Genomic DNA, 27,151 nt, shown 5'->3' with positions numbered 1-27,151 from the left:
CTCATTTTGTCTAAAAGGACAGAAAGGAGCGACACAGAGGCAGGATAATACATAATTCAACTTTATATCATTATATCATTTCTATCCAGGAAGAAATATTTACAAATGTACAAGATGTGCTTGATCAGCCATAATCAAACAAGCAAACCAGTGAGAGGACTGAACAAATAAGATCTCTCACCCAAAAATATCTCTTGTGTTTGTATGACAAACATTGGGGGGGGGCAGAGGCAGGGTGCATGTGGAGTGAGTGCTGGTGAATTCAGGGATTATGCTGGCTGGTTACATCATCCGATAGCAGGAAGTGCGTCAAAGCTATCTAAGAATCTCCGGTGAAAAGCCCCCCTGGCATGGTCAAACCCCCACCTAGTACAGGAAGGTCAGTACATTCTTCTTTACACCGAACTCATCCGTCCGGTCCATCAATTCAGTCGTTGATACATACACATTGGGGTAAAATAATATTTACAGCAACGAAAAAATAAACAAAGGAACTCGAAAACCCAACATGCATGGGGCATCTCCATCTGCCATGTGATACAGTATATGCAAACAGAATGTTTTGGTGAAATCACATAAATTGCCATTGGAAAATGAGGTTGTCATATTAAAACTGAAGGTGTGCCGAATGTCATCTGGAGGAATGGTCAAAAATGGTAATAGAATAAATGCATCATGTTGTTAAGTGACATTTTGAAATAGTGGTCTCATTCTCATTAATGCAGATGGCCTGTTTGTGAAACGATGATGCACAATTACCTTAATATTTCAGATTTCACTATGTATTATATACAGGTTCCCTTTCTCTTTAAACACAAACTGTAACACAGTCGGTCAGCGCTTGTCTACCATATTTTGTCTCTCAGCCGCTGCTGCTTAGTGATGGCCTGTTGATGCTGTACGCCTTAGGGAATAAACAGAAGTGAACTGGCTTTTATTCTTAAGTACTTTGGATATAACGAGCAAATGCACAAGCGATCTGTCCAAAGGGTAATAGTAACTCTACACAATTAGTCATTTTCATACTGGAAGAAGGTCTTTCAAGAGGTGTTGAGGTTAAAGTATATACAAGAGTTTGAATGGGTGTTGTTATTTGTCCCAAAAACATTGCATGAAGATCAAGGATGTAAAAAATATATTCGCCACTGGCCTCATTCATCCTTTTTGAAAAAGTCTTTTGTCTCCGGTTTGAAGGAAGTCGTGCCCTTGGAAGGTAATATGTGTGTTTTATATGTGGTGCACTGTTTACGCTTGTGTCTGTGTGCAAGTGGTCTGCTCAAGGGTCAATTCGAAAGGCCAAGAGTTTTTCGGAGTGAAAGTTGTTGAGGGTGCGCAGGTCTGGCAGACGCAGGAGGAGTTTTGGGAAGAGGGTGGTGTCATCCGGACGACGCCGGTTGATGAGTGAGCGCAGGGCACGAATCAGACCCTCCTGGAGCTGCTCCACGGCCCACATGTCCAAGATGCCAGAACGGTCTGAAAAGCACAGCGGATGCCAGGGTAAGTGGTTGACAGACACGGGTGATATTTAATTACCTGGTTATTAAATAGTAATTACTATTAAAGCAACCTTTGTCACAGTTTACCTACTCATAAATCTTACCTGCAGAGACCAGCACCACAGCCATGAAGAGAGCCATTTCATCAGGCTCTAGGCCCAAGGAGCCTAACTTCTCACTGAACTCAAACATGGCGTCCAGCAGGGAGCCCATGCCCAAAGCCCTCAGGGTAGACAGTGGGTACGTTTTTCCATTCAGGAAGGTCACTGTGCGATCCTCAGCATTGAACAAGGTGCAGAACCTCACCATCAGAACCTAAACACACAACCAGCAGAGACAAAAACATAGAACATTAAGATATGTTTGAGACAAATATTAACATCAATAATACGTTTTGACTTGAGAAGAAGGGGTAATGCATGCCACATGTATTGCAAGCCATGTTAATCATTTGAAATGTAAGGCATTACCTGGAAGGTGCCTGACTTGAGCAGCATGACCTGGTCCTGTTGACTAAGCTCTTGAAATCCAGGGATGCCCTTGGCAAACTCCACAACCTCCTTGACAGCAGGAGTGAAACACTGAGAGAAGGATTCCCATATCTCCTGACTCGACCGATCCGCCCCTGATACAGGGCAAGCATTGAGAGGACAGGCCTTAAAGAAAGAAAAACAGACAGAAACAATTAAATTGTTGCTCAAACAAGACATAACTCTGGTTAGTCCTAATCTTGTTATTGATATTCTTCCTACACTTACCAGCACTTTAGCTCCTTGAGCTAATTTCCAAGGGCAGGACGGTGGATTTGTGGCATTTCCTGCATTGCGGTAACTGTTGTGATGGGCAGCAGTGCCGCTTTGAGGTGTTGTACCATTAGACTGGTTGTGGTTCAGATTTGTTGACACAAAGTAGGTGTAGCGATTGTTGTCATCATTGTGGAACGTAGGTTGGTTGTCATTCGGGGCAACCGGGCATATGGTGGCAGGGGCAACAGGGCAAGACTGATAACTCTGGGCGGAGATGGGGTGAGATGATGCTTGGGGAAAACTGGCATCCTGAGAAAACGAAGATGTGTTGTTGTTAGCGGGGACGTTAGCCCTCTTGGCTACTCTCCCTTGGCTGCGGCTGCTGCTGCTGGTGAAGATGTCATGGTAGGCTCTGGAGATGGCCCCAATGGCCTCTTTTGAGTTGCCCTCATCTGGGCTCACTGAAGATGAGTCCATGTCCATGGCAGCCGACTCATTGAGGCTGTTCATGTAGCTCTGCATCTCATCCAGAAGACGCTGCTTCTCTCTCTTAGGGATGCGGCCAAAACGTACAGCTGGTGAAGACACAAGCAGTGAGGACAGATCAGCTACTAGTCATCGTGACAACATGGAGATTAACACTGGACATGTTTTGCGCTCTATTGTTAGACTTTTGAAATGAATGTTATCCCCACATTTCTGAAGCAGAGTAGAGTGTTATTTAGAAATTACAGGACTTCTAATGTAACATAAAGCTAACCATGGTTAAACAGTTCCTCTTTTCCTTTCCTTATACACACACACATCAGAAGCATGAACAAACGCCTGAAGTTTCTTATGATTTCAAGGAGAATCACATAAGTTGTGAGATGAAAAACTTTCCCCAACCGCATCCCCATCCCCCTTCCCCTTCCCACAGTAACCATCAGCTGGCGAGGCTATTTATAGACCCCCTGCTCCCATCTGCCTCATCCTCTCCTCTATCCACCCCTGTCTCCTTCCGTTCCCACTCGCTCCCTACATCTGTAAGTAGGGCAGTGGGGCGACGTGCGTGTGATGTCACTTGCACTCAGATCGTGAGAGGGTGAATGATGGGAAAGGTGGGCTTCAAGTGCATGACTGACTAGAAGAGGGCTGACACGAGAGACATTGATATGCTGAACGTCAGAGTGTGTGTGGATGTGGGGTTGCGTATGCATGAAAGTTTGAGTTTGATGAAGCAGAAAAGTTGAGCTTGTACAGCTTCAAAGACTTTTGCAAGTATAGCACACCTGAGTTTTTAAGTATAGCCGAAAACTTGCAGTGCAGCAAAATAAAGTTTAAAATTCCACTTCAAGTTACATTGAAATATGCATTACCTTAATATTCATAGTTTACATTGCAATGTTTACTAAATATACAGCTGGGTCCGTTGATGAGGAAAATGGCCAGTATTAGATGAATCAATTTTATCATGTTTAAAAAGAGGAACATGCAGTCTAATGAACTGTTGCTTTAAAAAGGTTGCCCTGGTTAGACACAGACAGGTGTGTCATAATGCAAACCGACTTAGATGTTTGCCTAGAGCCAATGTCACATGGCAACCTGGTTTGAAATCAGGCTGTACTATTGCTTGTGGGCTGCAGCAGTTGCATGCGGTTTTCCTGTTTTTGTCTTGGTTCAAAGGGAGCAATAAGGGTTTCTAGGTTGTGGTCCCTAACATTTTCGAAAAAACCCTTTTTATGAGGGTCGACCCGACTGATTAATGTCTTATTGAACTGCATTTTGTCACCTGATTTACTCCGTGCACCAGAAGTGTCGAGCACATGCAGAAGTAACACCAACGCCTTTACTAGATTAGGCAATGCAGGGTACTGGATGGTGGCGATAAGCGGAAACAATGCTGAGAGGTAGAAAACAGGAAAAGTACACCAAGTAGGTCACGATGTATGAGAACACTAAAGGCCCAATTCCGCATTGTTTTTCTAGGTCAGTGCATCGTTTTCTTAATCTGCAATGATACGTGATCAATCACTGTTCAACTTTTAGAGCTAAAACTAGATGGTGTGAGCGTCACGCCGGAACAAATTCTGTCAGAGCATCTGCCTGTTTTTATGCATCCTGTGCCTCATTAATTGCAGTAAGATGTTATATGGGCATACACAAGGTAATCAAGTTGACCCTGTTCCAATTTCCTAAAATAATTCTTGTTTGCTGCAGTTTTCCACATGATAGATAGCTTCAGGGAGCTCAAGGCGCCTCTTCTCATAAATCATTGTCTGAGGGGGAGATGAGAGGGAGCTGAGGGAACACGGTGTACATGCAGGAGGAGGGGCCGAACTGAACACGAGCTTGGAGGTAACAGTATTGCAGGAAGATGCTGCAAAGGGCAAAGACATTTTGAAACTTAGGAGAGTGGTACAAGGCCAGATGGTAATCTTTGGCGGTGCGGTGAAACAGTGGAAGGGCACGGCAGCTGCAGTTCTGCTGATAGGGAGAGAGAGAGTGACTGCGCTACTGGCACGATGACCTCAAAAGACTTTCCGCATTACATTTTTCACACAGACCTACATATCAGTACTGCGACTCTTTTCCGGCTGCCCATTTCCCTGCTGCTTTGGCTAATCAGGGCACTGTGGTATTCTGGCACAACCGCGTGAGGGTCTCTCTTGCTCATGAAAATGTGTCAGGAAGTCTTACCATCTCTTGACATGCCCACAGAGAGGCATTTCTTGAACCGGCAGTGCTGGCAACGGTTTCGGTTCATGCGCATGATCAGGCAGTTCTCATTCTTCACACACATCTTGTAATTGATGTTCTGCTGGATGCTGCGGCGGAAAAAGCCCTGAAACACATGCACACGTGTATATTAATATATGTATGACAGGAAACTAGCTCAGCAATAGCAACATGTTGTTTAATCCTTCCACAGGATTTCTCCCATAAGGGGCTTACCTTGCAGCCTTCGCATGCATGCACTCCGTAGTGGAAACCGGATGCAATGTCCCCACAGACTTTGCAAAGCAGGACCATTCCACCTGTTTCTGAAGAAACAATAAACAATATAGTTAGATAAGCTGCAATGGGTTTCATCAAGGGATACATCTTTCTGTATGAAGACAGAGAGGAAACACTTACTGGTGAAAGCTCCCGTGAAGCCACATGGCCTCTTTCCTGCAATGGGGTGTGCGTAGGTGTGCTGTGGAGTGGCTGCTACTGAGGGGCCACTGTAGGCCTCTGGGAACTGGAACACCATTTTGGAAGATGGGGCTGTGCACTCAGCTGCCCGCTGTTTGACTGGCCCGATCTCTGTGAAGGTAAACTCTTCTGGAGATGAGGGCTGGGAGTGTGAAAGGGGCGACTGGGTCTGGTACCCACTGGACGGGCTGCCGGGGCTGGGACTGTTGCTGCCGGAGGAACCGGCGTACAGGATGACCCCTCCGCCTGCTGCAGGTGAAATAAAGATTGGACAACATCAGATATGGTCAATGAACCATTAAATCTTATAGGTTGAATGTCCGTATTTCCTTAGAAACCGTGCATCTGTATTCGACAAGGCTGGATGGGATGTGATGTAATGTTGGAACCTCTAGGCGGCAGAGAACAGCTCTGAGAATTTGCAGCGTCGTTTCCTCATCCTTAGAGTGTAATGGGCGTAATGGTGCCTTCGAGCGGATAAGGGGGGCGCTAAAAATACCACTGGTAGCACAGCAACAAAGCGGGCAGGTCTCCTCCTCCAGAAGCGCTTCTAAATCATCCCTGCGTCATGCTTATGCAGTATTCATACAGGCACCATGTGAATATGTGGACAGTTTGTTCTCTCTCTCTCTCTGTCGTTAAGCTGTATGCGTCCGTCCCCCCCCCCCCCTGAAAATGCACTTCCCTTGCATCCTCTCTCTCTCTATCTCTCGCCCTCGCCCATTTCCAGTCATGCGGTGTGGATGAGCTGAGACACGGCCTCACGTGGCTGTGGGGTCTGCCGCCTCCTCCGCTCCAATAATAGCCGCGCTCCTCTGGCTCCGTGCCCAGCGCCAGCGAACAGCACGACACCTGACCGCCGCCTCACATGCACGGACTCCTGACACGGTTACTGCCCGAAAACCAAAGCAGCCTCGTGTTGACACATACAGCAATCTGCAGTCAGATCTGTGTTTATAAAGACTCGCTTTGCTGCATGCAGGGAAGGCTCCCCGGGCATGAGGTGGCACTAAAGTCTCCGCCACCAGCAGCCAGTCAGTCGGGGAATGTGAGTCACGTTTTTGCAAAAGGAAAGGTCTGAACAGTGTAGAGAGACGGAGAAGCTGGTACGTTACTACAGCTGTACAGTGGAGACAGTCTGACAATTACATGCAAAAAGGGGTCAATATTCAAATAGATAACAACATTCAAATAAAATGTTTGTTTTTTTGCATCTTGCTCGTGCAACTCAAAAACAATTTCCACCATCTAAAATGTAGTCCATGCTACAGTGTTTATAACACATCCCCCTTGTTTGTGGAAATCATGTGTATATGCAGTAGGCTTGTCGCTGTGCCGCCCTTTGCTGCACTAGGTATTTGTTTAGCTCCAATGTTTTGATAATCCCTCCAGCAGCACGTGTCAGTGGATTTGTTGACTCATGCCAGACACAGGTCCAGCAGACTGGAGCCTGAGCCTCACCTTCTTCTTGAGAGCACACATGCAGACAGCGGTGGCCTCCCCCACTCCACCCACACACATTGCATGTCCACCTGAAGACTGACATGTGCTGAGTTAATGAATGACCCCTGGAGTCACTGTGCTGTAAGCGGTGTCAATTAACAATCCGTTTTACAGTGTGCTTTCCTGTTGTGAAAAACACGATCACGTGCATGTGTGTGGTGTTACAGTGGAGAAGTCAGTGCAGTTACAATCTAGAGTGTACACATTGCACAAAGCTTCAGTATCCACACATGCAGCACAATTATATTCCAACCACCAATCAATTGATGGTTGGCAGTATTACTATTAATGTAACTGTTGTTATTAATGTAAGCCTTTATGTGCCCCGAAGCTGTATTAGATTTTGGTGCCCCCACCAACTTGGCACTACCATCACTATTGACTTTTACCCGTGCTTGATCATTTGCAAACATACTGTAAATCTAGCATACCCATAATCATTAATTTATTAGCTACAGCATGTGTTGCTCTGACAGGGGAAGAGAATCAAACCAGCTGTGTTAGCTAGCCATTCCAATAACATTAAATTGTGGTTTAGTACAATTATAATTGACATAAATGTTATATTATGTCAATTATAATTATACTTAACCACAAAAAAGCACTCTTGGGCACTTGCTAGTGGCCCCAGGGGCCTTAAGCAGACACTTGTTTGGCTTACACCTATAGGTTTGGTTGTGTTTGGCAGTGTAATAACAGTCAACTTCAAAAGTGAACTTTTAGGCAATGTCAGATGTGTTATATTGCTATATCAACTACCTTTAGTTTCTGTTTAACAACATTTAAATTTCTGGTCAATGAAATAAATGTCCTAACTTCAGGGCATCTGTCCTAAAGTTTGGCAACTTGGTATCATTCAACATATCTGCTGGTTAGCCATCATAATCATGCTATTGCAGCTATTACAAACTTAACATGGCTTTCTCATGGTTTTTGTGGTTGTTTTTGCATGTAAAGTGGTATTTCCCGTGCAAGCAACCACACTGCCACATTGTGCACAAGACAGCTGAAATTTAGGTCACTGCAGACAGCATTAATTGAGGAGTCAATCGGTCCTCAGTGCCCGTTTAAGGCTTAGCCAACCCGTGCAAGCACTAATCTGCCTGGGACTGGAGGCAGGCAGAGAAACGTGAGCAGTTCACAGGCATAACAGCTCTCCACTCCTCTCTTCTCCTTTTCTCTCTTGCCCTCAATCTCTCTCAGTCATTGGTCCACCTTGTAATAGGCAGATCCTCTATATGCAGTTACGGTAACTATCTATCTACCCTTGTAATGTTACGTTTATAATAAACAACCCAGTGTTTATCATGCTGTAAAGGAAAAATAAGTGGCTCTGGCCAATAAAAAGAAGAGTTACAGAATTGTGTGACACTGAACAGCCAATCTGTGAGCACTCTGGTTTTCTCGACGCGGACTTCATTAACTCAGACTTGTGTAAGTAGGTCAATATCACAGGAACTTGGTAGAACTATATGTGCCTCTGGTCTTTCTCCAAACTGACGCTGCATCACACACTGGCTCAGGCTCAGGCAATTATCAGGAGGACCTGTGTTAGACAGTCACAGCTGATATCTATAATTTACCAGCAGCAGCCATGATATGATTTGAAATCTTCAATTTATTATCCGGGTTATTTTACTGTATGCATCCGAAAAAAGTCACACGTGGCTGGCCAAACATGAACCGAAAACATCCGCTTCAGGGAGATGTGATTTCCTCAGGGTGGGGGCAGAGTCTCGGCCATGAACTTGTTTTTATTATGATAAGCGCAGCGATAATAAGATTTGAAAGCCTGGATTTTTTTTTTAATGGTTGTTTTATGGCATGTGGCCAAATGAAGTCTGTCACGCGAAGCCTCAGCAAACGTGGACCTGAAAAACATCCGCTTCAGGGAGATGTGGTTTCCTCGTGGGGGTGGGGGCCGAGCTTTGGACTCTCGAGATGTTTTTTAATCCGCTATCTGTTACAGAGGCGTTTGGACGGGAGCAGGGATGTCGTGTTTAACAGCAGGGTCACGTTTCAGCTGAAACGCACACTAAGCGGATATGTGCGAGCCCTGAACCCGCAATGGGTTCTGGGTCGACGACAGATGTTGCAGATTCAAAACTGAGTCAGCGTCAACCACATGCCCTGGACTGTGATTCACAGAGAGAGGGGGAGGAGGAGGAGGGTGATTAAAAAAGCAACGCAATGGTCGCATTAGGCGGGGAAACGTGACGAGAGAGGAAAAAAAGTTGAAGCTTGGAATCGCTGACCCACTGACCAAACTCCCCCCCCCCCCCCCCCACCATCACCGCAGGCGGCATCAACACGGCAGCGTCCGTGAGAGCGGGGGAGGGAGGCGGGGAGGGGCGGGCTGTCTCACGCGTCGCACGCGGCTCTGCGAGGGAAGCCACGTGAGGAGGCTTCTGATGGAGCTCTCACAGGGAAAACACGAAGCTGCGCTCCAGCCAACAAGCCAGGGCTCCTGCAGTCCGCCAGAGGCTTAACACGGAGGGGCCGAATTAAATAGACCAGCGTGTTATTATGGGTGGTCTGGCCCAGCACCACCAGCAGCAGAACCAGCAGCAGCACCGCCTGCACTGGGTCACCACTGCTGTGACGGATTAGATCTTAGAGATGCATTCAAAGATAGGATTCTTCTAAAACGGTTTAATCGCAAGTGAATGAAGCCTAGTGGCTGTTTTATTCAAATCTCTTCTAATGACATGGCAGCAGTTTAACATGGGATAATGAGTTCCTTGATGTCAACAACCCTTACATTAATTGTCCTGCTTTTACCAAGACACACTCATTTGATTTATATATATATCCTTGGCAATACATTTTAAACATTAAAGTGCTGTTTTAGCTTTTGATGCAAGCCAAATTCTATCTTTAGTCTATCACTTTTTGACATCCCTCAAACTGCAATGTGGCTATCTTAAACCACACAGTCGTTTATTTCGATATGGCCCCCACTAATGATTTGTTTTTAGTCTGCTAATTATGGTTTCCAACTGATGGTGAGGAGGAGTGAGCCAGAGTTAAAAGTCTCTTTACTTTAAACATGTTGAGAACAGTGCGGAAGTCGTCCACTAGGGGACTGTCAGAGGAGGTATCAGTGGCAGAAAGTGAACAGCAGGGAAAGTCTGTTTTTATCATCTAACCACAATTTGACAATTATGTGACCTATATAATGTAAAAAAAAAGTGCAGCTGAGCAACTTAATGATTGTCTCAAGGAAGACTACATATGTTCATTCTTCGAACTGTAAAGTTTGTAGAGGTTGATGTACATATCAATTGTACTGTTTATGTTTATAAGAGTCAATGGAAGGAATGCATAACAATCTGTTGTCATGGCAGCATTCATCTGCATATGATGATCACCTATGGTACATGCACCATGCCTATACCCTCAACCCAATCATCTCTGCAGTTGAACACACACACACAGAAAAAAAAACATAACACTAACCCATTTTAATCATAACCAATTTATACCTAACCTTAACCTTAGCCCCACATCAATTGGCACCTCAACCAGGACCTTACAAATGATGTTTGGCCTCATTAGGACCGGGCTTGTCTCTACTGGACTCTACAAGGTCGTTGTTCATTCCGGAAAAATGTCCCTATGAGATGACAATAATGCACACACACACACACACACACACACACACACACACACACACACACACACACACACACACACACACACACACACACACACATACCCCCACACCCAATCTCATTTTATCTACTGGACTTTATGAGCACTGCAGCCATATCTTTTGACAGGTTATTATGATGTTTATGACCTTTGTTTAGATTCCCACTGAACTCATGAGTGAAATGAAATCATGTGAATTTCAAAAAACCTTATGGAAATATTAAAGGTCAATGAACCAAGTTCAAGGTGGTCACTTATGAGAGGAGAAATAAAATGGCAAAAACGAATGCAGCCTTGAAGTAATTTAAGACTGTAAAAATACACAAATAAAATGTTTAATAATGAAATAAAAACTTTCAAATCACCATCTGACTCACCAAGACACACATACTCACACTAAACATGAATAATAAACTAAACAAAAAAGCTCAGCACACAGTCCTCACCTTTATCGCCTAATACTACAGCTGAAAAACCCCGGCGCACCTGACCAAGGTAAATAAAGAGTCATAACCCGGTGAGTGGGTTTAGTGTCGCCCTTTAGATTAGAGAGTAGACGGAGCACGGGGTGCGCCCATCACCTGTGCTGGAACGTGACCGTCGCTGTTGTAAATGATTCACCGTCAATTAGGAGGAGAAGCCGGAATCACGTTCACCGTTGGCTGACCTCGAGCAAACGCTGCCTAATACCACTTAAAGGATGGGAATCACTTATACACTTTGATGCTGCAGGCTCTTCAGCCTTGGCCTTGATAGTAGAGACACACACACGCCCATTACGCGCAGGGGATCGTTCGTTTATTTATTTATTTCAGCAGTGAGATGATGGAGGGTTGACGGATCGTGATTACAGCGACAGCCACAGTGTACTGTAGCTGCACGTGAGTTTGTTTTCATGAGGAGGAGCAGGAAGTGGCCAGCCTCCCTATACAGCCATATGGCTCGGTTCTGTGTGGAGCTGCTCGCCAGTAGCCGCTCCGTGTGTGGCGGAGTTTCAACGCAATGCAGCAACTTGTTTGGGACAACTTTGCGCAAAGTGCCGTAGTTACATAAACAAGCACAAGGGATCAGATGTCACCGGAGTAAACTCATACATAACGATAATGTTTTCAAATAGTGGTGATCCTGTGAAATAACATTATTGCCATTGATTCTCATATTTGTAAAAAATGTCTTTACTAATATGCATTCAAGAATGAATACAATTCAGCTTTTTACATTAATCAAAGTGGTCTTTTTTTTAAAGACCAATATTATTAAGTTTGAATAATATATGTAAAATAGACAGCGCTAAATCGATTTAGCCTTTTAACTGTTGGTATCACAATGTATGCAACAATTAATAAATTCGGACATAATCGTATTATATATGTCATAATTAGCATTGTTATTACAATGGACATCTTTGCAGGGTACACCAAACAACAGACACATCTCCAAAAAGAGAGGAGGCTGCATGCAAGTGAGGAATAATTAAAGTTATTCTTACCTCCACCAGGACTGTTATCCATTCCTCTGGTTGGTGTCGGTGACTTGAGACAAACTTGAGGATAGTCGTCTTCGAATGTCACTGGACTAGAGCAAAAGTCTTCTGAAGATAGGTGGGAAAGTGGAGAAAAAGCTTTGCGTAAAACACCTGCTAAAAATTGGGAAGAAGCGATGGCAACGCGTCCGGTGCGCGTAAAGATGCTCCCCGGGTAAAGTGCAGGCAGATGTCAGTGTCTAAGTTCTTGTCCGACGGTCTCTCCTCTCTCTGGATACTTGCTGTGTAATGTTGCACGAGTGACGACTAAACGAATCTCATGAATTCCAAGAAAGTGGAATCAGCATAACCACGAACAGGGCGTCAGGCGTGACACGCACACACCCTCTGATACCAACACCCACATCAATCACGTTTGCAGGTAAGTAGGAAATGTGACCGCCTGGCCGCTCGCTCGCTCCCAACTTGTGTTGTGTCTGTTTGTGTGGGATTTGGCTCAGTCTTTGTATCTCGCGCGGGCTCTCTTCTCTCTCCCTCTCTCTCCCCTCACGCTTTTGTGCATTTTCATTGGTGGGGATCTGGAGCCGAGGGGAGTGTGATGCGCTTATTCGACCGTGGTATGTGTTCTGCAAAGCCACGCTACATGTGCGCTCTGCATGTGCCGCGGAGAGCGCTGCCCTACTGATACACATTTTATGCAAAGTGCGGAGCGTGTGTTGCACAGGAATGGAGGGATTGGTGGATGGGGCACATGGACAATAGGCGTGGCTCACCGTGACTGCTTCACTGACAGGCAGCGCTACAAACGGAGGGTAAACACTGAGACATGCCAAACACCGTGCAAGTGTCAAGTTTGAAGCCCATGTGCCAGAGGAAACTCTAGATCCCCAACTGGATCCGTTACACGCCAACAACACGCTGTAGGAGTAAAACCGCAGACACTTAAACTGGGTCAAACATTGCATGATCGAATTTTTTTTAATGTTAAACATTTTAAAAGCATTTCTTATGATTAGTGCGATTACTTGAATAGAAAAAAAAAAACTAGGTCAGCTCTGTGTGACCCTGCCACAGGCTCCCTGCTCTGTGAGTTTAAAATATACAGGTCAGATAACAAAGCAAAAAAAAAACTAAAGTTTAACATTCCAACACAACGTGAGGGAAGCGCCCCCCAGTGGTAAGTCATGGCACTGACACATAAGCAGGATTCTGTCTATCTGTGTGTCGTGTCATTTTTAATTCCGACTTAATAGGTATTCATTCTCTATACAAATTTTAAAAAAAATGTTAGTTTTTATACATGTCACACAAACCATCACCATGAGGACATTTTTGAATTGATTTACCGCCCAAAAAGATGATGAGATGGTAATTATATCAATTATAGTATGATTGTAATAGGGGCGGGGGCCAGCTCAAATCTGATTGACCCCTGAAGTGCCCCTCTCCTGTCAGTAGTCTTTTTTATTCGTCGTGACTCACTAACAATACTATAAAAGATAGGACGATTTGATTGATATTTGTTATTCTCTATTAGCTTTTTTCAAGTGTGCTTGAACAAGGAACACATTTCAAACCAGTAGTTCTGCTCTGCGGCCGAGTTCATCCACGAGGCTCTCGCTCACCCAGAGAGTGAGCTCTGTAGGAAACGCTTTGAGATAACGTTTTGAGAAGAAGCGGTTACTCTTCTTTATTTGTAATCAACCTGTGCTCTTTTACTATTTTTCCAGACATGGTGCTGGTGCACTGTGTGATGGGTCAAAGCAGGTCGGGGCACTCTGGTCTTGGCGTACCTGATGATGAAACAAAGTCTGACTGTGGTGGACGCAATTGAGCACGTGCGACATTTGTTCTATATTGTTGTTTGTACAGTGCACCAACCACACCAAGGCAATTTCCTGTATGTGCAAATATACATGACAATAAAAATAATTCTGATTCTGATTCTTCTGACAGCGGTGTTGTATCCTGCCCAACCACGGCTTCCTAAAGCAGCTCAGAGCCCTGGACATCACACTACAAGAGGAGAAACTCAGAGAAAAAAGACAGCTGCAAGACCAAATGTAGATAATCTATAGATAATAATCAATCTCAGGTATTTAAATGTTCAACAACTATTGTATCAATAAACTCAGTTTTTTTAAGGGTATGGATTGATTTCAGATATTAAGGTGGGGCACAGAGATATATGACTGAGTATTTTTACACCAGATATAACAGTCTGAAAAGGTTGTTCAGGTGTATTTGAACATAAAGTGAGCTCCCTAAAGTTAATGATAAAGTCATCAGACTTCAAACCAATTAAACAGAGGGAAAAATCCACATTACATTAGTTCCGATGTTTGTGATATTAAGAAAACACATACTTCTTTCAGATTATGAGTATGTCTATATTAAGAATAGTTGTATTCAAGTATTTAAAGTTCTGTATATCAGACATGATATCCCACACTCCGGTAAATACAGTTGGTTTAAAATGTTTGGCCCAGTATCATGTTCACATTCTTGATTACCCATGAGCTCTTTTGCATCTTATTCATACATGGGTTGCCCAACCAAAATATATTAAGATCCGATGATATGAAATTTATATTTCCACAAATCTAACTTAGCAAATCAGATTTGAACCAGTATCTAAAATCCAAAAACATAAAAGTAACTTTTAAGTAAGGCTGTAAAATATATGTAGTAAAGTAGAAAATACAATGGTTATCAAAAGCAGCTTAGATTGACACGGACACACACACACAATAATTTTTCCATCTTCTTCCTGTGCTTAGTTTGTCATGGGAATGAACAGGTAATCCAATCCTTAATGCTAATATAAGGGCAGTGTGACCTAGGGGGTAGAGTGGTAGTTCTTCAACAAGAAGGTTGGTGGTTCAATTCCCACTCCTTCCCATCAGCATGCCGGAGTGTCCTTGGTAAGAAGTTGAACACCTAAAATAAATTGGCAGGTCTTCAACCACCTATTTATTGCACAATATCTTACACTATGAAACATAAATTAAAATGTATATATGTATATATATATATATATATATATATATATATATATATATATATATATATATATATTTAAAATTAAATCAAATTAAATTAAATTAAAAAAATACATAATTGTGCATTTATTCCAGGATACCTATACTTATTTATGCATTTGTACTCTATTGCTGTGTGGTCCTCAAATCTGATTTGTTTTGGTCTTATGTTTTACATTCAAATTGTAATTTTAACCTGTAAAGCACCATGTAACTGTATTTTGAAATTAGCAATTGTTAATATAATTGTTAATATTATTATTATTATTAGTTTATTTTCTTATGTCCTTATTGTTTGGATTTTTGTTTGTCGTTTCCGGCTCGGCCTATTACCGCTGACATTGTATTAGCTGCAGCGCTCCTTTGCACCACTAGGAGGCGACACCGCGTCATTAATCCCCTCGCATGGTGGCTCCGCGCACCGACGCCCCTGAGCTGCCACAGTGACGGTGACGGTGAGTGGCAACAACCGAATGTGATCTGACACAGAATGACTGAAATGAAGTGAAGTGACCTCCTGGCGCTGCGAGAACAGACGGCTTCACCCTCACAACAGACGGGCTGTCTGTCACTCTGTCTGCTCTCCTTCACAGAAACCAAAGGAAGAAGGGAAGAAAGAAAGGAAGAAAGAAAGAAAGGGGGACAAACTTCAGCGTGCGTGCGCTTGTCATCCTCTATTTACCTTGAAACTTCTCGGAGCAGGAGAAGAAGGTAAGGATTGTGTACTTTACATAAATCATCCCCGGTCGTGATTAATCGGGTGTGTCCAAGAACAGACGGAGCTCGAGCTGCGTCAAACCGGGTGTGTGTTTTCTGTGTGTGTGTGTGTGTGTGTGTTTGTGTGTGTGTGTGAGAGAGAGAGACTCATCATGAGAACACGTTACGGCAGCGCACGAGATAATTACAGGCTGCTCATACTGTTTGGGGACTGAGCAGAGAACAGAAGTCGCTGCCAACACACACACCTGTAAAGGGCTGCTCTGCCTGGGGCCTGGAGGACAGTTATCATCACTGTCTGTCTGTGTGTCTGTGTGTCTGTCTGTCTGTTACCCTACCATCCACCCCCCTCCCCTCTCTTCCTCCTCCTCCTCCTTCGCAAACTTTCCTGAATGTGTGCTTTCATAAGAGTGATGCCAGTTATACGCGTGGGGCTGATGAACCGAGGTTTATTTCAGGACAAACTTCACTTTGCATTCAACTTCCTGGATGCCTCATTAGGCTCAGATAACAAAATGAATATTGAATGCAGCCCCCCCCCCCCCCCCCCCTCCTTTTTCTGGTACTAGACTTAACCAGAGAAAACTCAACATCATATACATATTAATGTACCAACCCAACGTGCCAAAAAGCAAATGAAAAATCTCCCCCCCCCGTGTTTCCTGTGCAGTATTTAGTGCCCAGCTTTCTCACAAGGGCAGTTTTATGTGCAGGGAAGGAGGCATGGAAAAGAAGACCTTTCCTTTTGAGCTCACAGATTTGCAGTAATTACAGAATCACTTCCATATGTGGCTCTCTGGCTGCCTCCTCGCTGCCCCCACCAGCCCTCTCTTCCCCAGTGTTCTCTCCCCCCCTCTCTCTCTCTCTCTCTCTCTCTCTCTCTCTCTCTCTCTCTCTCTCTCCCCCTTTTTTCATTTGCATTCTCCCCTATTCCTCATCTTTTTTTTCTTCTGCTTTTATTTTTCTGGCGTCCCCTCGTGCACTGGAGAGCATTTTTTTCCTCCTTCAAAACCACAGCTTAAACAAAGTTTATGATAATCAGAACATCCTGGCACTTTTGGCAAACGGCTGCGCTTTTTGGTGATTCAATTAGATCGAGCTTGCCAAAAAACGTGCGTGCGATTCTGTGTGCGTGCGAGAGAGAGAGAGAGAGAGAGAGAGAGAGAGAGAGCGAGAGAGAGAGAGAGAGAGAGAGAGAGAGACGGCAGAAGGGAAATGTTGAAGAATACGGAAATATGAAAGCTCGGAGAAGAATTCGAGAGGCAGGATTGGAGGGAGAGGTGGAACAGAAAATGAGGCAGAGAGAGAGGGAGTAATGCTTTTTGACAGAGGTGGGTTCAGGATGGGTTCATGGTGACATCATGGCTGATTTTTTTTGTAAGGAAAGTATAGACAGGAGAGCCGTTCACCTTTCATTGGACACACGTTTTTTGGGGAACAGTCAAGAGGAGCGCTCATGTGCTGGCACACGCACACATGGTGGCTGTGTCGACAACCTCTGAATGCAACCCAACATGCACACAAACACGCACACTGACACACACACACACACTTTCTCCCCCTCTACCCTTCTCTTTTTCCCTTCATTTCTCCCGCAGTAAAAAAGCTCTTGGCTCTCCCTCGCTCTTTCAAGCTTTGTGCTCATTTGTTTTTCTTAGACGAGTACATCGTGCTATATGCCCTTCGGTCCCTAACACATACATTTCTCCTTTTGCCATGAGTAACTCATTTTTCCTGTGAGTAGTATTCCTCAGTGTATGTTTTGACTTCAAGGCGGTTGGACTCTAAATGAGCGCACTTTGCCAGGCGGGATGAATGAGCTCCTTCATTTCACAGGATGTGTGTTTAAGTCTGTAACCAAGAAAGTGCAAGCAAGTGTATATTTGTGTGTTGTGTGTGTGAATGTGTGTGTGGATGGGTGTGTGCGTTCGCCCCGCGTCCCCTGCCTGTCTCAGTGCGGCACCAAACTGCACATGACATCAATCTGAATGTGGGGGAAATAGTGATCTCATTACAGGCATCTTGTTACTGATTAAAACCTGCCGCTAACAGGCAACAGATCCCTGCGCCCTTTCTCACCTCCCACCACCAGTCCACCCCCGCTCCTCCCACCACAATCCATCCATCTCTCCATCTCACCCTCCAGTTTTCTTCCGCTCTTCTCTCACACGCCTGTGATTCCCCGTACCAGCGGCCCTCTCGCCCTCCAACCCCATTTTTCCTCCTCCTTTGCCTCGCTCCATCTCTTTTTAACCCCTCTTGCTTCACTTCCTCCCTGTTTTGCTCCTTCCAATATTCCCCCCTGTTTCCTCCTTCCTCCCATGCCTTTGCTCCTTTTCCTCTGCCAGCAAGCCCCAGGCCTCCGCTCCATGGCTCAATGAATGCAAATACGGTGGAGTCTAAAGTGGAAACACACGACTGAGTATGATGTTCCCATGAATATTTCATATCTGCTTAAACACACCCAGAGAAGCCGAACAATACCTGTGTTTGCCGGGTGACTTCCTGTGAGGGATAGCCTCGCTGCATATTCAACTTCTTGTTCAGCGCGCACTGTGTCAGGATTGATGTCAGGGCCGTGTGTTATGATGTCACAGGCTGGAGTTAATGATACGAGCACAGCGGGGGCCATAGGCCATGTTTCCAGCGGTGCCCGGAGAGAGAGATAGCACCCTGATCTATCTTCATTATCCCCCACTCTGCAGCCTCCCAGACACAATGATCATAAATCTCTGCCTGGAGCACACTTCACTGACACTGAAACACAAACACTAGTAACCTCTGACCTTTTCGCTGCTACTGCCTACACACACACTCATCCAACGCACACAGCACGCATATAGACATTTTCCTATCTGAAGACGTACACACACACATGCGCAAATCCTAACCCCCCCCCCCCCTCTCCAGTTCACTGTCTTGATTTAATAAGGAGGACAGCAGGCCCTGCGCACACTGACACACACACACACACACACACGACTATCTTAATGCACTTGACCGCACATTCGGACACAAACTCCTGGTCTCACTCAGTCTGATGGCATCACATTAGATTGACATTCACACTTCACACTTCTCATCACTTTAGCAGCTTGTACACAGTTCTTTTTTTTTCTTTTCTTTTTCCAGTGTGTTTTGGCTGCATTTACCTCCTTGTTTCAAATTACACAATTGCTGATTTAGCACTGCTATGTCAACGGTGAGGGGATTCCTGTTAATCTTAGAGGCCTCGCGAGCAACACATAAATCAAATGTAAACGAGATAAGGATCAGCTGAAGTGCTCTTTGCAGTATGGCTTGGATCTGCGCTTCCTGAATATAAGGTTTCTTCAAAATGGCAACAGTTCCTCTCAGTGCTTATCCATTCATTTGCCCTGATTATGTTCTGGCAAATCCACGTCAAAAAAATGTATGAAAGAGCATCTCAGTAAGCTACTGTGGGCCATATGTGGCTGTAAAGATTGGAAATACATTTTTTTCTTTTATTATGATAGCTTGACTTTATCCTAGAGACACTTTGGGGTCAGTGTAGTTGAGCATAAGATCTCTGACTGCATCAGGCCAATTACCGAGGTTTACAAACAACATAAGCAGCAGCTATAGCCGGTCTTAAATGTTCATGTAGCTGGGAAGACCGAGGAGGAGAGAAAGTTTCACATGCTGCGTTGGTTGGAAATTCTGCTTCGGCCAGATTTAGGAGAGGGAAGTGATGCATGCCCAATATGCCTGAAGGGCATCGTTTTGGATGAAGTTTCCGAATAAGTAGTGCATGTGTAAGTTGGTTATTTTGAAGATTCTTGCGGCTCTTGATTGGTTGAGACATGCATTAAACTAGAGGTTGCATACTTAAGCCGGAGAGGAGCCGTTGCGTATTTCTTAGCCTGACATTTGTATTGATGTAGGCTCTGCTGAAGAGGTGAGAGTGCCCGCCGAGGTGCCAGTTGAGGTGTGCCTTGTCCTCCTCCTCCCAGCTCTGAGGTTTGAGTCGCTCCTCATAACCAAAACAACTTGAGAAACATTACATTCAGAAAAGCAGGGCACACACCCAGAACCACAAACACATAAACACACATCTGAAACCCATGATCTCATATGGAGTAAGGGGCACGTTCAGGGGCACACCCAAATCTCTTGCTGCTGCTGCTGCTGCACAGATCTGCCATCTTACAACAGGATGTCCCTGCAGCTGATGTGTCACTGCCAGTTTCTTGTCATTATTTTGATGAAAAGAAAAAAGAAAAACTAACTTGAAAATGAATGGCAGCATGTTGACATATGTTTAGAATCCCCCCCAAAAAACGGATTTTCATTTATCCTAAATAAAGCCAGAATGTTTTACATGTCCTGTTAGTTGAATCTTTGTCCAAGACGTTTTCATTAATTTAAAAAAGAATCCTTATACTTGCTGTCTTTTATCGTTTAGTCCCTTCACTTTAGCATTAGCAATGCTAATATAGTTGTGATTTATCATCAGTGCTGTGGGATGATTTGCACAGAAACATTGCAAGTAATAAAACCCAGAGCCAAAGACAAACATGAAAACATCATCATCTAGATGTGATTGTGTCGAGCAGACATTTGGGGCTACGGTCCATTATGTTTATTCTATAAATTGATAACAGCAGGAATCCAAGTGAAACCACTTAGATGTTCTTGGAAGAAGGAACCTGTTGGCTTGTCATTAAAATAGCATCTCTGTTAAATCACAAGAACAATAACCTCCCATTAAACTGTGCACTTATTGATCAAACACCAATGATGCGAGTTGCCGAAATGGCTCTTTCATTTCGACATGCACAAACATCTTGTAGGTAAACCAAATCTTTAGCCAAAAAAAGATGAAGGAGAGAGAAAAAAGAATTCAGCGAGAGACAAAGAAGGGAGAGAGAATTAAAAACAGAAACCGAGGCTCTGTGGGCCTTTTCCTCCCTGCAGGCATTTTGTGGCGTGTGAAAAAAATGTGCTGTATATTTGAAGTGTTGGGTCACGTGACAAAGGAAGGCTTTATGAATCAGAGAGCGTAATTATTTCTTAGCGAGTGAGTGTGCGTCTGTCTTTGGGGAGTGAAGGAGTGATTTTAAGAGGTAGAGACTGGGAGAGGAGGAGGAGGAGGGTGCAAGAGAGTGAGTGAGGGAGGGAGAGAGAGAGAGAGAGACTCATTGCTGCTCTGTCTTTGCTGTCAGAAGGACTCTGATGAACGTACACACATCTTTTCTCCTTCTCCTGGGCTCGCGCCGCTCATCGGACCATTCAGGTTCTTGAACGGTCGGTCGGCCTCGTCAACACGAGAGGGGGTGAGTCCGAAAGCTTACAAACTATAACTTTAGCCATTGTTTGTCCTCCTTCACCCTTCTCTCTCTCTCTCTCTTAAAGGAGAGAAAGAAGGAGCGAGAGAGAGGGAGAGAGAGAGAGTGGGAAGAGTTTTAATTGATGACAGAAACCGAGTTGAGACGCCTTGCGACAATCAATCGTTGTTTTCCTGAAATCTGAGCAGATTCTCATGTGTAAACACTTAAACGTCCACATGTTTGTTTGCATGCAGGGTTTCAGTATATGTTCCTTTCTTTCTGTGTCATAAATGGGACCCCGGCGTTAAAAGAAAACAACTTGAACATGTGTGCTTATTAATGAGTTTCATGCGTTACCCAGTGCCTGTAGAGCGCTTTATTATTAGCATATGTGTGTGTGTGTGTGTGTGTTAGTGTGCACACGCTTGCATGTGTTTGATGTGTACTCACCAGAGGAGTCACCAGTCCTTGACCTGTTATTTTTTTTCATTCAACCAACATATGAACATTTGGAATAGAGACGCATTGTTTTCCACAGTTTAAAGAACAGAGGCTAATTCCTGTGGAGTGAGGTGTGTCAGCAGCTCTGGCCTAAGTTTACATGGACGTTTATTCATTGTGTTCCCATAGTTCGCAGCATGCCAGAGAAGATTATTTATTGACGCTGGCATATGCGCTAGGTTAACAGGTTCCACTTGTTAACAGCCATGTGTAGCACATTGCGCTTGGTGCCGTTTGATTTGGATATCAGATAAAGATCCAAGTGGCTAATGTCAGAGTGGAGCTTTGCTTTATTGCTCCAGCGCTCACTGGTCTTTAGGTAGGACCCTGCAGCTGGACTGCCGCGGCCCTGCACCTGCTGTCCGCCGCTTATTTCCCCTGGTGGACGTGACATAAGTGTGAGGGACAGTTTGAGGTGATTTATAAAAGAAGAGAATCGGCCGCACAGCTGAGTGAGGGGTTCCTGCTGGAAGGCTGCTGCTATTTTTTTGTAGCCCTGTGCTCTCATGTGGTCCGTCAGTTTGACACAGAGTCGCTGACATCTGGAGTGGAAGAAGCAGAGATCATCCCTTCCTTCAGAGCACCACCCCTCGGGTCCTTATTATTATTTGTTCCTGGACAGGTTGTCCATACACAGTCGTTTCACCAGCGCGGCGTTCAGTCCCAGCTTTGTGCTTGTCTTCAGTCACAGTTTGGAATCAATTATTATTTGTGCTTGCTGTTATATGCTCCAGATGTGTATGCCTCATTACTCATGTTCCCTGTAATTGTGTTCATGAGTGTGTTGTGTTGTAGCGCCATCTCGCCTCACTTGAAACATTCTTCCCCTTTTGTTGTTGTAAATATTTACACATCAAGCGGCCTTAAAAATTCTTGAGTCAGTGCTCACGTACTCTCTGTCAGCAGGCATCAGTTATAACACACATGCTTTATGTTCATAGAAATGGCTTCTTAAGAACAAAAGCATGAATGAGACCTTCTTTCTTGTCTTGGCACATTGTGATTACTGGTAGTTTTCCATTCATACGGTCTGGGCTTTAAACCTAGACGTGTCTGGTGTGGATCGCAGAGTTAAATGTCTTAAAAAATATAGTAAAAGTATGAGAAACACAGAATAAAGTAGTATTTAACAACAATAAACAACTTTTTTTGTTGGACTTACATGCGTGTTTACCAGTGTATGTCTTTTTTTCTTTTTTTAAGTGCAAAACCTGCTGGGTTGTGTGTTGATGCATTTCAGGTGGAACCTCTGGAACAATGGTTGACCCATAAAAGCGTCTGTTTGCAAACTCCTCCGTGACAGCCCTTTGAGCGCTAAATCTGGGAGTTGTTGATACCTGTCTTTCTCTGGAATTTTCTATCGCAATTAAGGCCAAGTGGTGGGGAGGAGTTAGACAGGTGGTTGTAAGGGGAATCGAGGGGCTCTCTCCGCTGCCACACTATAATTAACAAGGAAACTATCTGCGCACCATTTCCTCTGTCTATTTTTGCAGGTGTGCCGCTCTGATTGTGAGGATTTACATTTTCGGCCTGCCTCCCAGCGCTCATTAAAAGTTATTCCGGCACAAATGCTAGACTTGCAAGAATGTGTGTTGCCTTGCATGTTGTGCTTTCATATGAGAGTGTGTGTGTGTTTGGGCCTGCTGCTGTCTTGAATGTTGCTTTGACTCCCGAGGCTATAAGTGGTGAAACCCATCCATTAGTTGTCTCTTTATCCTTTGTTGGCCCGGATTGAAGGTGGAGAAACACGGTCATATAGTTGCCGATGTGAATACACAGACTGCTTGAGATGTAGTAGAAGCGCCAACTTTATTTTTCTCTTCTAGAAGAGAGGCCATCACACTGTTGGCAACATTGCAGTTTCTTCACTTACTTGATTTCCTGTCTCTCTGGCTCGCAGTTTATTTCTCAAAGATTCTCACCATTACGTCTTTGCCCATTTCCTGTTGTTGTGTGTTTTGCTTATTTCGGCTGGACCCACTGCTGCAGTCTCAATGAGGAGTACTCCAAAGAGCACTACCACATCATGGAAACATCAAGCTGTCAGATGACTTCATCATGTCACAAAGTGTTTTCTGTCTCACTGAGTTCTCACTCTTTCCATACCTCACTCCACCAGTGCAAGTCAGCCCGGCTCATTATGTGGCATTCGACTTAAACAAAGAAAAGAGCAATTAATGATTAAAGATTGCATAAAGACACTCCCAAGTGACACTCCTGAAAAACAATACGTCTTGACGTGACAAGTGATTACACAGAGGTGCTACTTTGCATTGTCGCTGTAAGCAAAGACGAGTTTGTGCGATGCCGAGAGCAGGCAGATGTCAAACAAGTCTGAGGCGTTGGTATGCAGATCTGTTTGGAGACACTGGACTGTCTGTCACTAGGTGTCTCTCTCAGAGCCATTAGCCAACCACTTGTTGAAAGACTGGAAGCTGACAGCTTTGTATCAGATAATAGTGCTGAGGATATTGTTTTCACAGCCAAAATACTGTTGACGCCAGCAACCAGATCAGATAACGCTGTCCTGATCTAGTTTCGCTCGGAGCATTTTATCCTTTTTTCACCAGCCCTGAGCCCATTAAACAATTCTGCAGCTCTGTTTGCTCATATTGTAGCAGCGATAATGACACTAAATGTCCATTTGGCTCCCAGCAGTTGGAAAAGCCAGTCTGTCAACTCAGGGAAGACACGCTGGCTGTAAAAAATCATTGTTTACCTGCTGTGCTAGAATGACTTCATCCCCGACCCAAAACCTAAACTTAACCCCCTGCGCTTCCACTCGCTTCCCTTTACGAAGTTACTGAGCATAAATCATTTTGTGATGTTCTCCTTGACAATTGGAAGATCGTGCCTGGGAGACATGCGCAGTTCGTAACAAAACAGGAGCGGGCAAGTCAGAGGTGGAGAAAAGAGGGAGAGGACTGTGTGATTGTGCCAAGCTTGTCCTGCCCAGAGACACGGTACAGTATCTCCAGGCTGGGAATTAACAATAAAATCCTTTTGAGTTAAAGTTTTGACTTGCATCTCATTGTGAGCTGATTGACACATATTTTTAGTTTTTTTACCGTGCGGAAAAAAAATCGGAGAAATCTGTATATTGTTGCCTCCAGGAAAACTTTGGATTGAAAAGTGCTACAGAAACAAGTCCCTGCAAGAACCACGCTGCAAAGAGGAGAGTCGTAAAAAGTTTTGACTTCAAAAGGCAAATATCCACAAAGAAAAACACACAATTATAACTCAATATACCCTCACACGCAGTTACTGTAAATTTGTTTTTGCTTTCCTACACTGGAATTAGAAACGTTCTCTGGTAAACAAAGCGGGGCAGCCACGGCACCCGGAGTTCTGCTCCTATACGCAGAGTAATCACCTGTGGTTTCTTGTGCTGACTAAAAAATCCATAAGCTGTGTGGTACAGAGCTTCCTGTGATGCTTTGATTTATTTGGTACAGTCTTTAATGCCTGAGGGGCCTCACTGTGTCACAACGGTTAAGGTGCAATTGTTGTTTTGCTCACTGAGGATTTGATACCCTTTGTTTGACAGACATTCAATCTGTGGGAACTGTTCTTTCTTTCTCTTTCTTTCTTTCTTTCTGTCTTTTTTCTGTCTCCTCCTCCTTGATTCTCTTCGTTTTTCTTCAGTGGAAATCCAAACTCTTTAGCAAACAAGGAAAATCTCATTCTCTCGAAGCGTGCCTCGCCTTGTAGCTCCCGCTCCAAATCGCTGACTTGATTGATTTCATTTCATTTGCTACACGACATCTTGTCCTGATAAAATCAATGGATTATCTCAAGTGTAACCAATGAGTCTGCTCTAACATGATGAACTACTGTGAGGTCTGACACTCTTTACAGAGAACAACCAGAGTCAATTTAAACTGCCACAGTGCACCTCCAAGGCAATGACGGAAAGTCCCAGCAGCACTAGCAGCCGTGAACCCACCCATCGCTGGCCCTGGTGCTCCTCGCCTGCCTGGCCGCCTGCTGCCTCCTGTGCGCCCCCCAGGCTCAGGGGAAGTGGGGAGGCCCTCAATGCCCATTTGGCCCTGGCTAACAGGGGATGAGGTCACTCCAAATTCCCCTTATCCCCTTATAGCCCCAGACGGGCTGGCGAAGTGAGCCTACCACAGGACCCAACATAAAACATAAATGGCTCTGTAAAAAGCTGCTGGGCTGATGTGACTCATTAAAAAACACTGGCGCCAACACTTTTATTAATTCATTACTTTGTTTGGGGAGAGAAAAGTCGCTGGGTTTTATTTTTAAATGATGTTTCCCCCTGTCTCCATTCTGAGTTTCTTTTTTTTTCTTCTTTCCTTTGTTTCGAGACTTGAATACAGTGACACAGCGGATTACTTAGGTATGGTTCTCATGCTTGGTCATAATTTCTGGATTAGTTTACTGTTGTGTCCTCCTGTGGGAGTACAAAAGCCGCATGCATACAGTTGGACGCCCTGGCTGGATTTTCTTTCTCTGCTCACACTTCTTCATTTCTCCTCTCTTCTCCCAGCACTCGCAGACAGATTGTGCTGCCTTTATGGGGCCTGGTTTGAGTTCATGAGGCAGATACCCAAACGGGCGAAACGCTGGCCAAGAACACACTCATAATACACACACACACACACACATTATGAGTCTGCTGGCAGTTTTGTTTTTCCAATCCGTACTTTTTCTCCCATTAGGCCCACTGTAAAATGTCTAGTGATGTTTTTGTGTGCAAGCGGCACAGTGGAACTTCTACGTAGGGTCATGGTACAAGTTGTATAAGCAGTAGAAGATGGGGTGCGGGGGGGGGGGGGGGGGCAGGCAGAGGGGAGAACTGGGTACAAGGACATGATTATAGAGCGGAGATGCGGTGTGGAAAATCAAATCAAAGGTACAGCTCGGATGAGGAGCAGGCTGAAAAAAGAGGGAAGTTCAGAAAGCAAGAAAAGAGGAGAGAAGGAAGGAAAAGAAAAAGAAAGATGGCAGTAAGGCTGTGTTGGCAGGATGGGGGTGGGTGCCTATCGGCGGCTGCTCCTTCCTGAAACGTGGCCACCCGAGCCTGCCTGGGCCCTGGATGCACATGTGGAACAGTTTACTGTAATGGAACTCTAAATTAGTGGTGGTTTGAAGCTGCCTGCAGCAGTAGGGTGTAATTAACTGGCTCTGTTGAAAGAGAAAGAGCCAGAAAGAGAGGCAGGGAGGGAGCCAGAGCCCTGGAAAAGGCAAGGGGGTGAGGTGTGTGTGTTTGTGTGTGTGTGTGTGTGTGTGTGTGTGTGTGTGTGTGTGTGTGTGTGTATGTGTGTGTGTGTGTGTGTGTGTGTGTGTTTGTGTGTGTGCACGCGCGAGTGAGTGTGTGTGTTTGTGTGTGTGTGTGTGAGAGAGAGACCGGGGGCTCTTTTTTTCAGTCCTTGATTGCATGTGTATGAGTTTCAGACTATGTGGTGCATATGTGTGCGTCTTGGAAATCTCTCGCTGTTTTTCCTGGGCACTGCGCCACCTCTTAGTGCCCCCCAGTGCCCAGACCCTGTCACTGTTCCTCTACACTTTTTTCACC

The 27,151-nt window shown here is 44.7% G+C and overlaps 2 protein-coding genes across 3 annotated transcripts in view; one reads left to right on the top strand and one right to left on the bottom strand.

Annotated features, from left to right (window-relative positions):
• Positions 1–45: 45 nt before the first annotated feature.
• nr1d4a (nuclear receptor subfamily 1, group D, member 4a) lies at positions 46–12,724 on the bottom strand. The gene is made up of 8 exons (XM_053425367.1): positions 12,066–12,724; positions 5,360–5,668; positions 5,177–5,265; positions 4,922–5,066; positions 2,255–2,817; positions 1,967–2,152; positions 1,601–1,811; positions 46–1,473 (listed from the first exon to the last, which is right to left on the bottom strand). Exons 1-8 carry the CDS (start codon positions 12,085–12,087, stop codon positions 1,277–1,279), a joined length of 1,722 nt encoding a protein of 573 aa, XP_053281342.1. The 5' UTR covers positions 12,088–12,724; the 3' UTR covers positions 46–1,276.
• Positions 12,725–15,543: 2,819 nt separating this feature from the next.
• rarga (retinoic acid receptor gamma a) overlaps positions 15,544–27,151 on the top strand; it is a 42,235-nt gene continuing 30,627 nt past the window's right edge. The window contains exon 1 of one of the 2 annotated variants that reach the window (XM_053424570.1): positions 15,544–15,811. The gene's annotated coding sequence lies outside the window, so the exon portion shown is untranslated. Of the gene's footprint in view, positions 15,812–20,919; positions 21,115–27,151 lie in introns of those variants that run through there. The other variant, XM_053424569.1, reaches the window with a different exon arrangement.

This window comes from Pleuronectes platessa, chromosome 6, assembly GCF_947347685.1.
Source record: "Pleuronectes platessa chromosome 6, fPlePla1.1, whole genome shotgun sequence".
Classification (NCBI taxonomy): Eukaryota; Metazoa; Chordata; class Actinopteri; order Pleuronectiformes; family Pleuronectidae; genus Pleuronectes; species Pleuronectes platessa.
The sequence above is the reverse complement of the archived record's forward strand: the minus strand, read 5'-3'. Positions and strand labels throughout refer to the sequence as shown.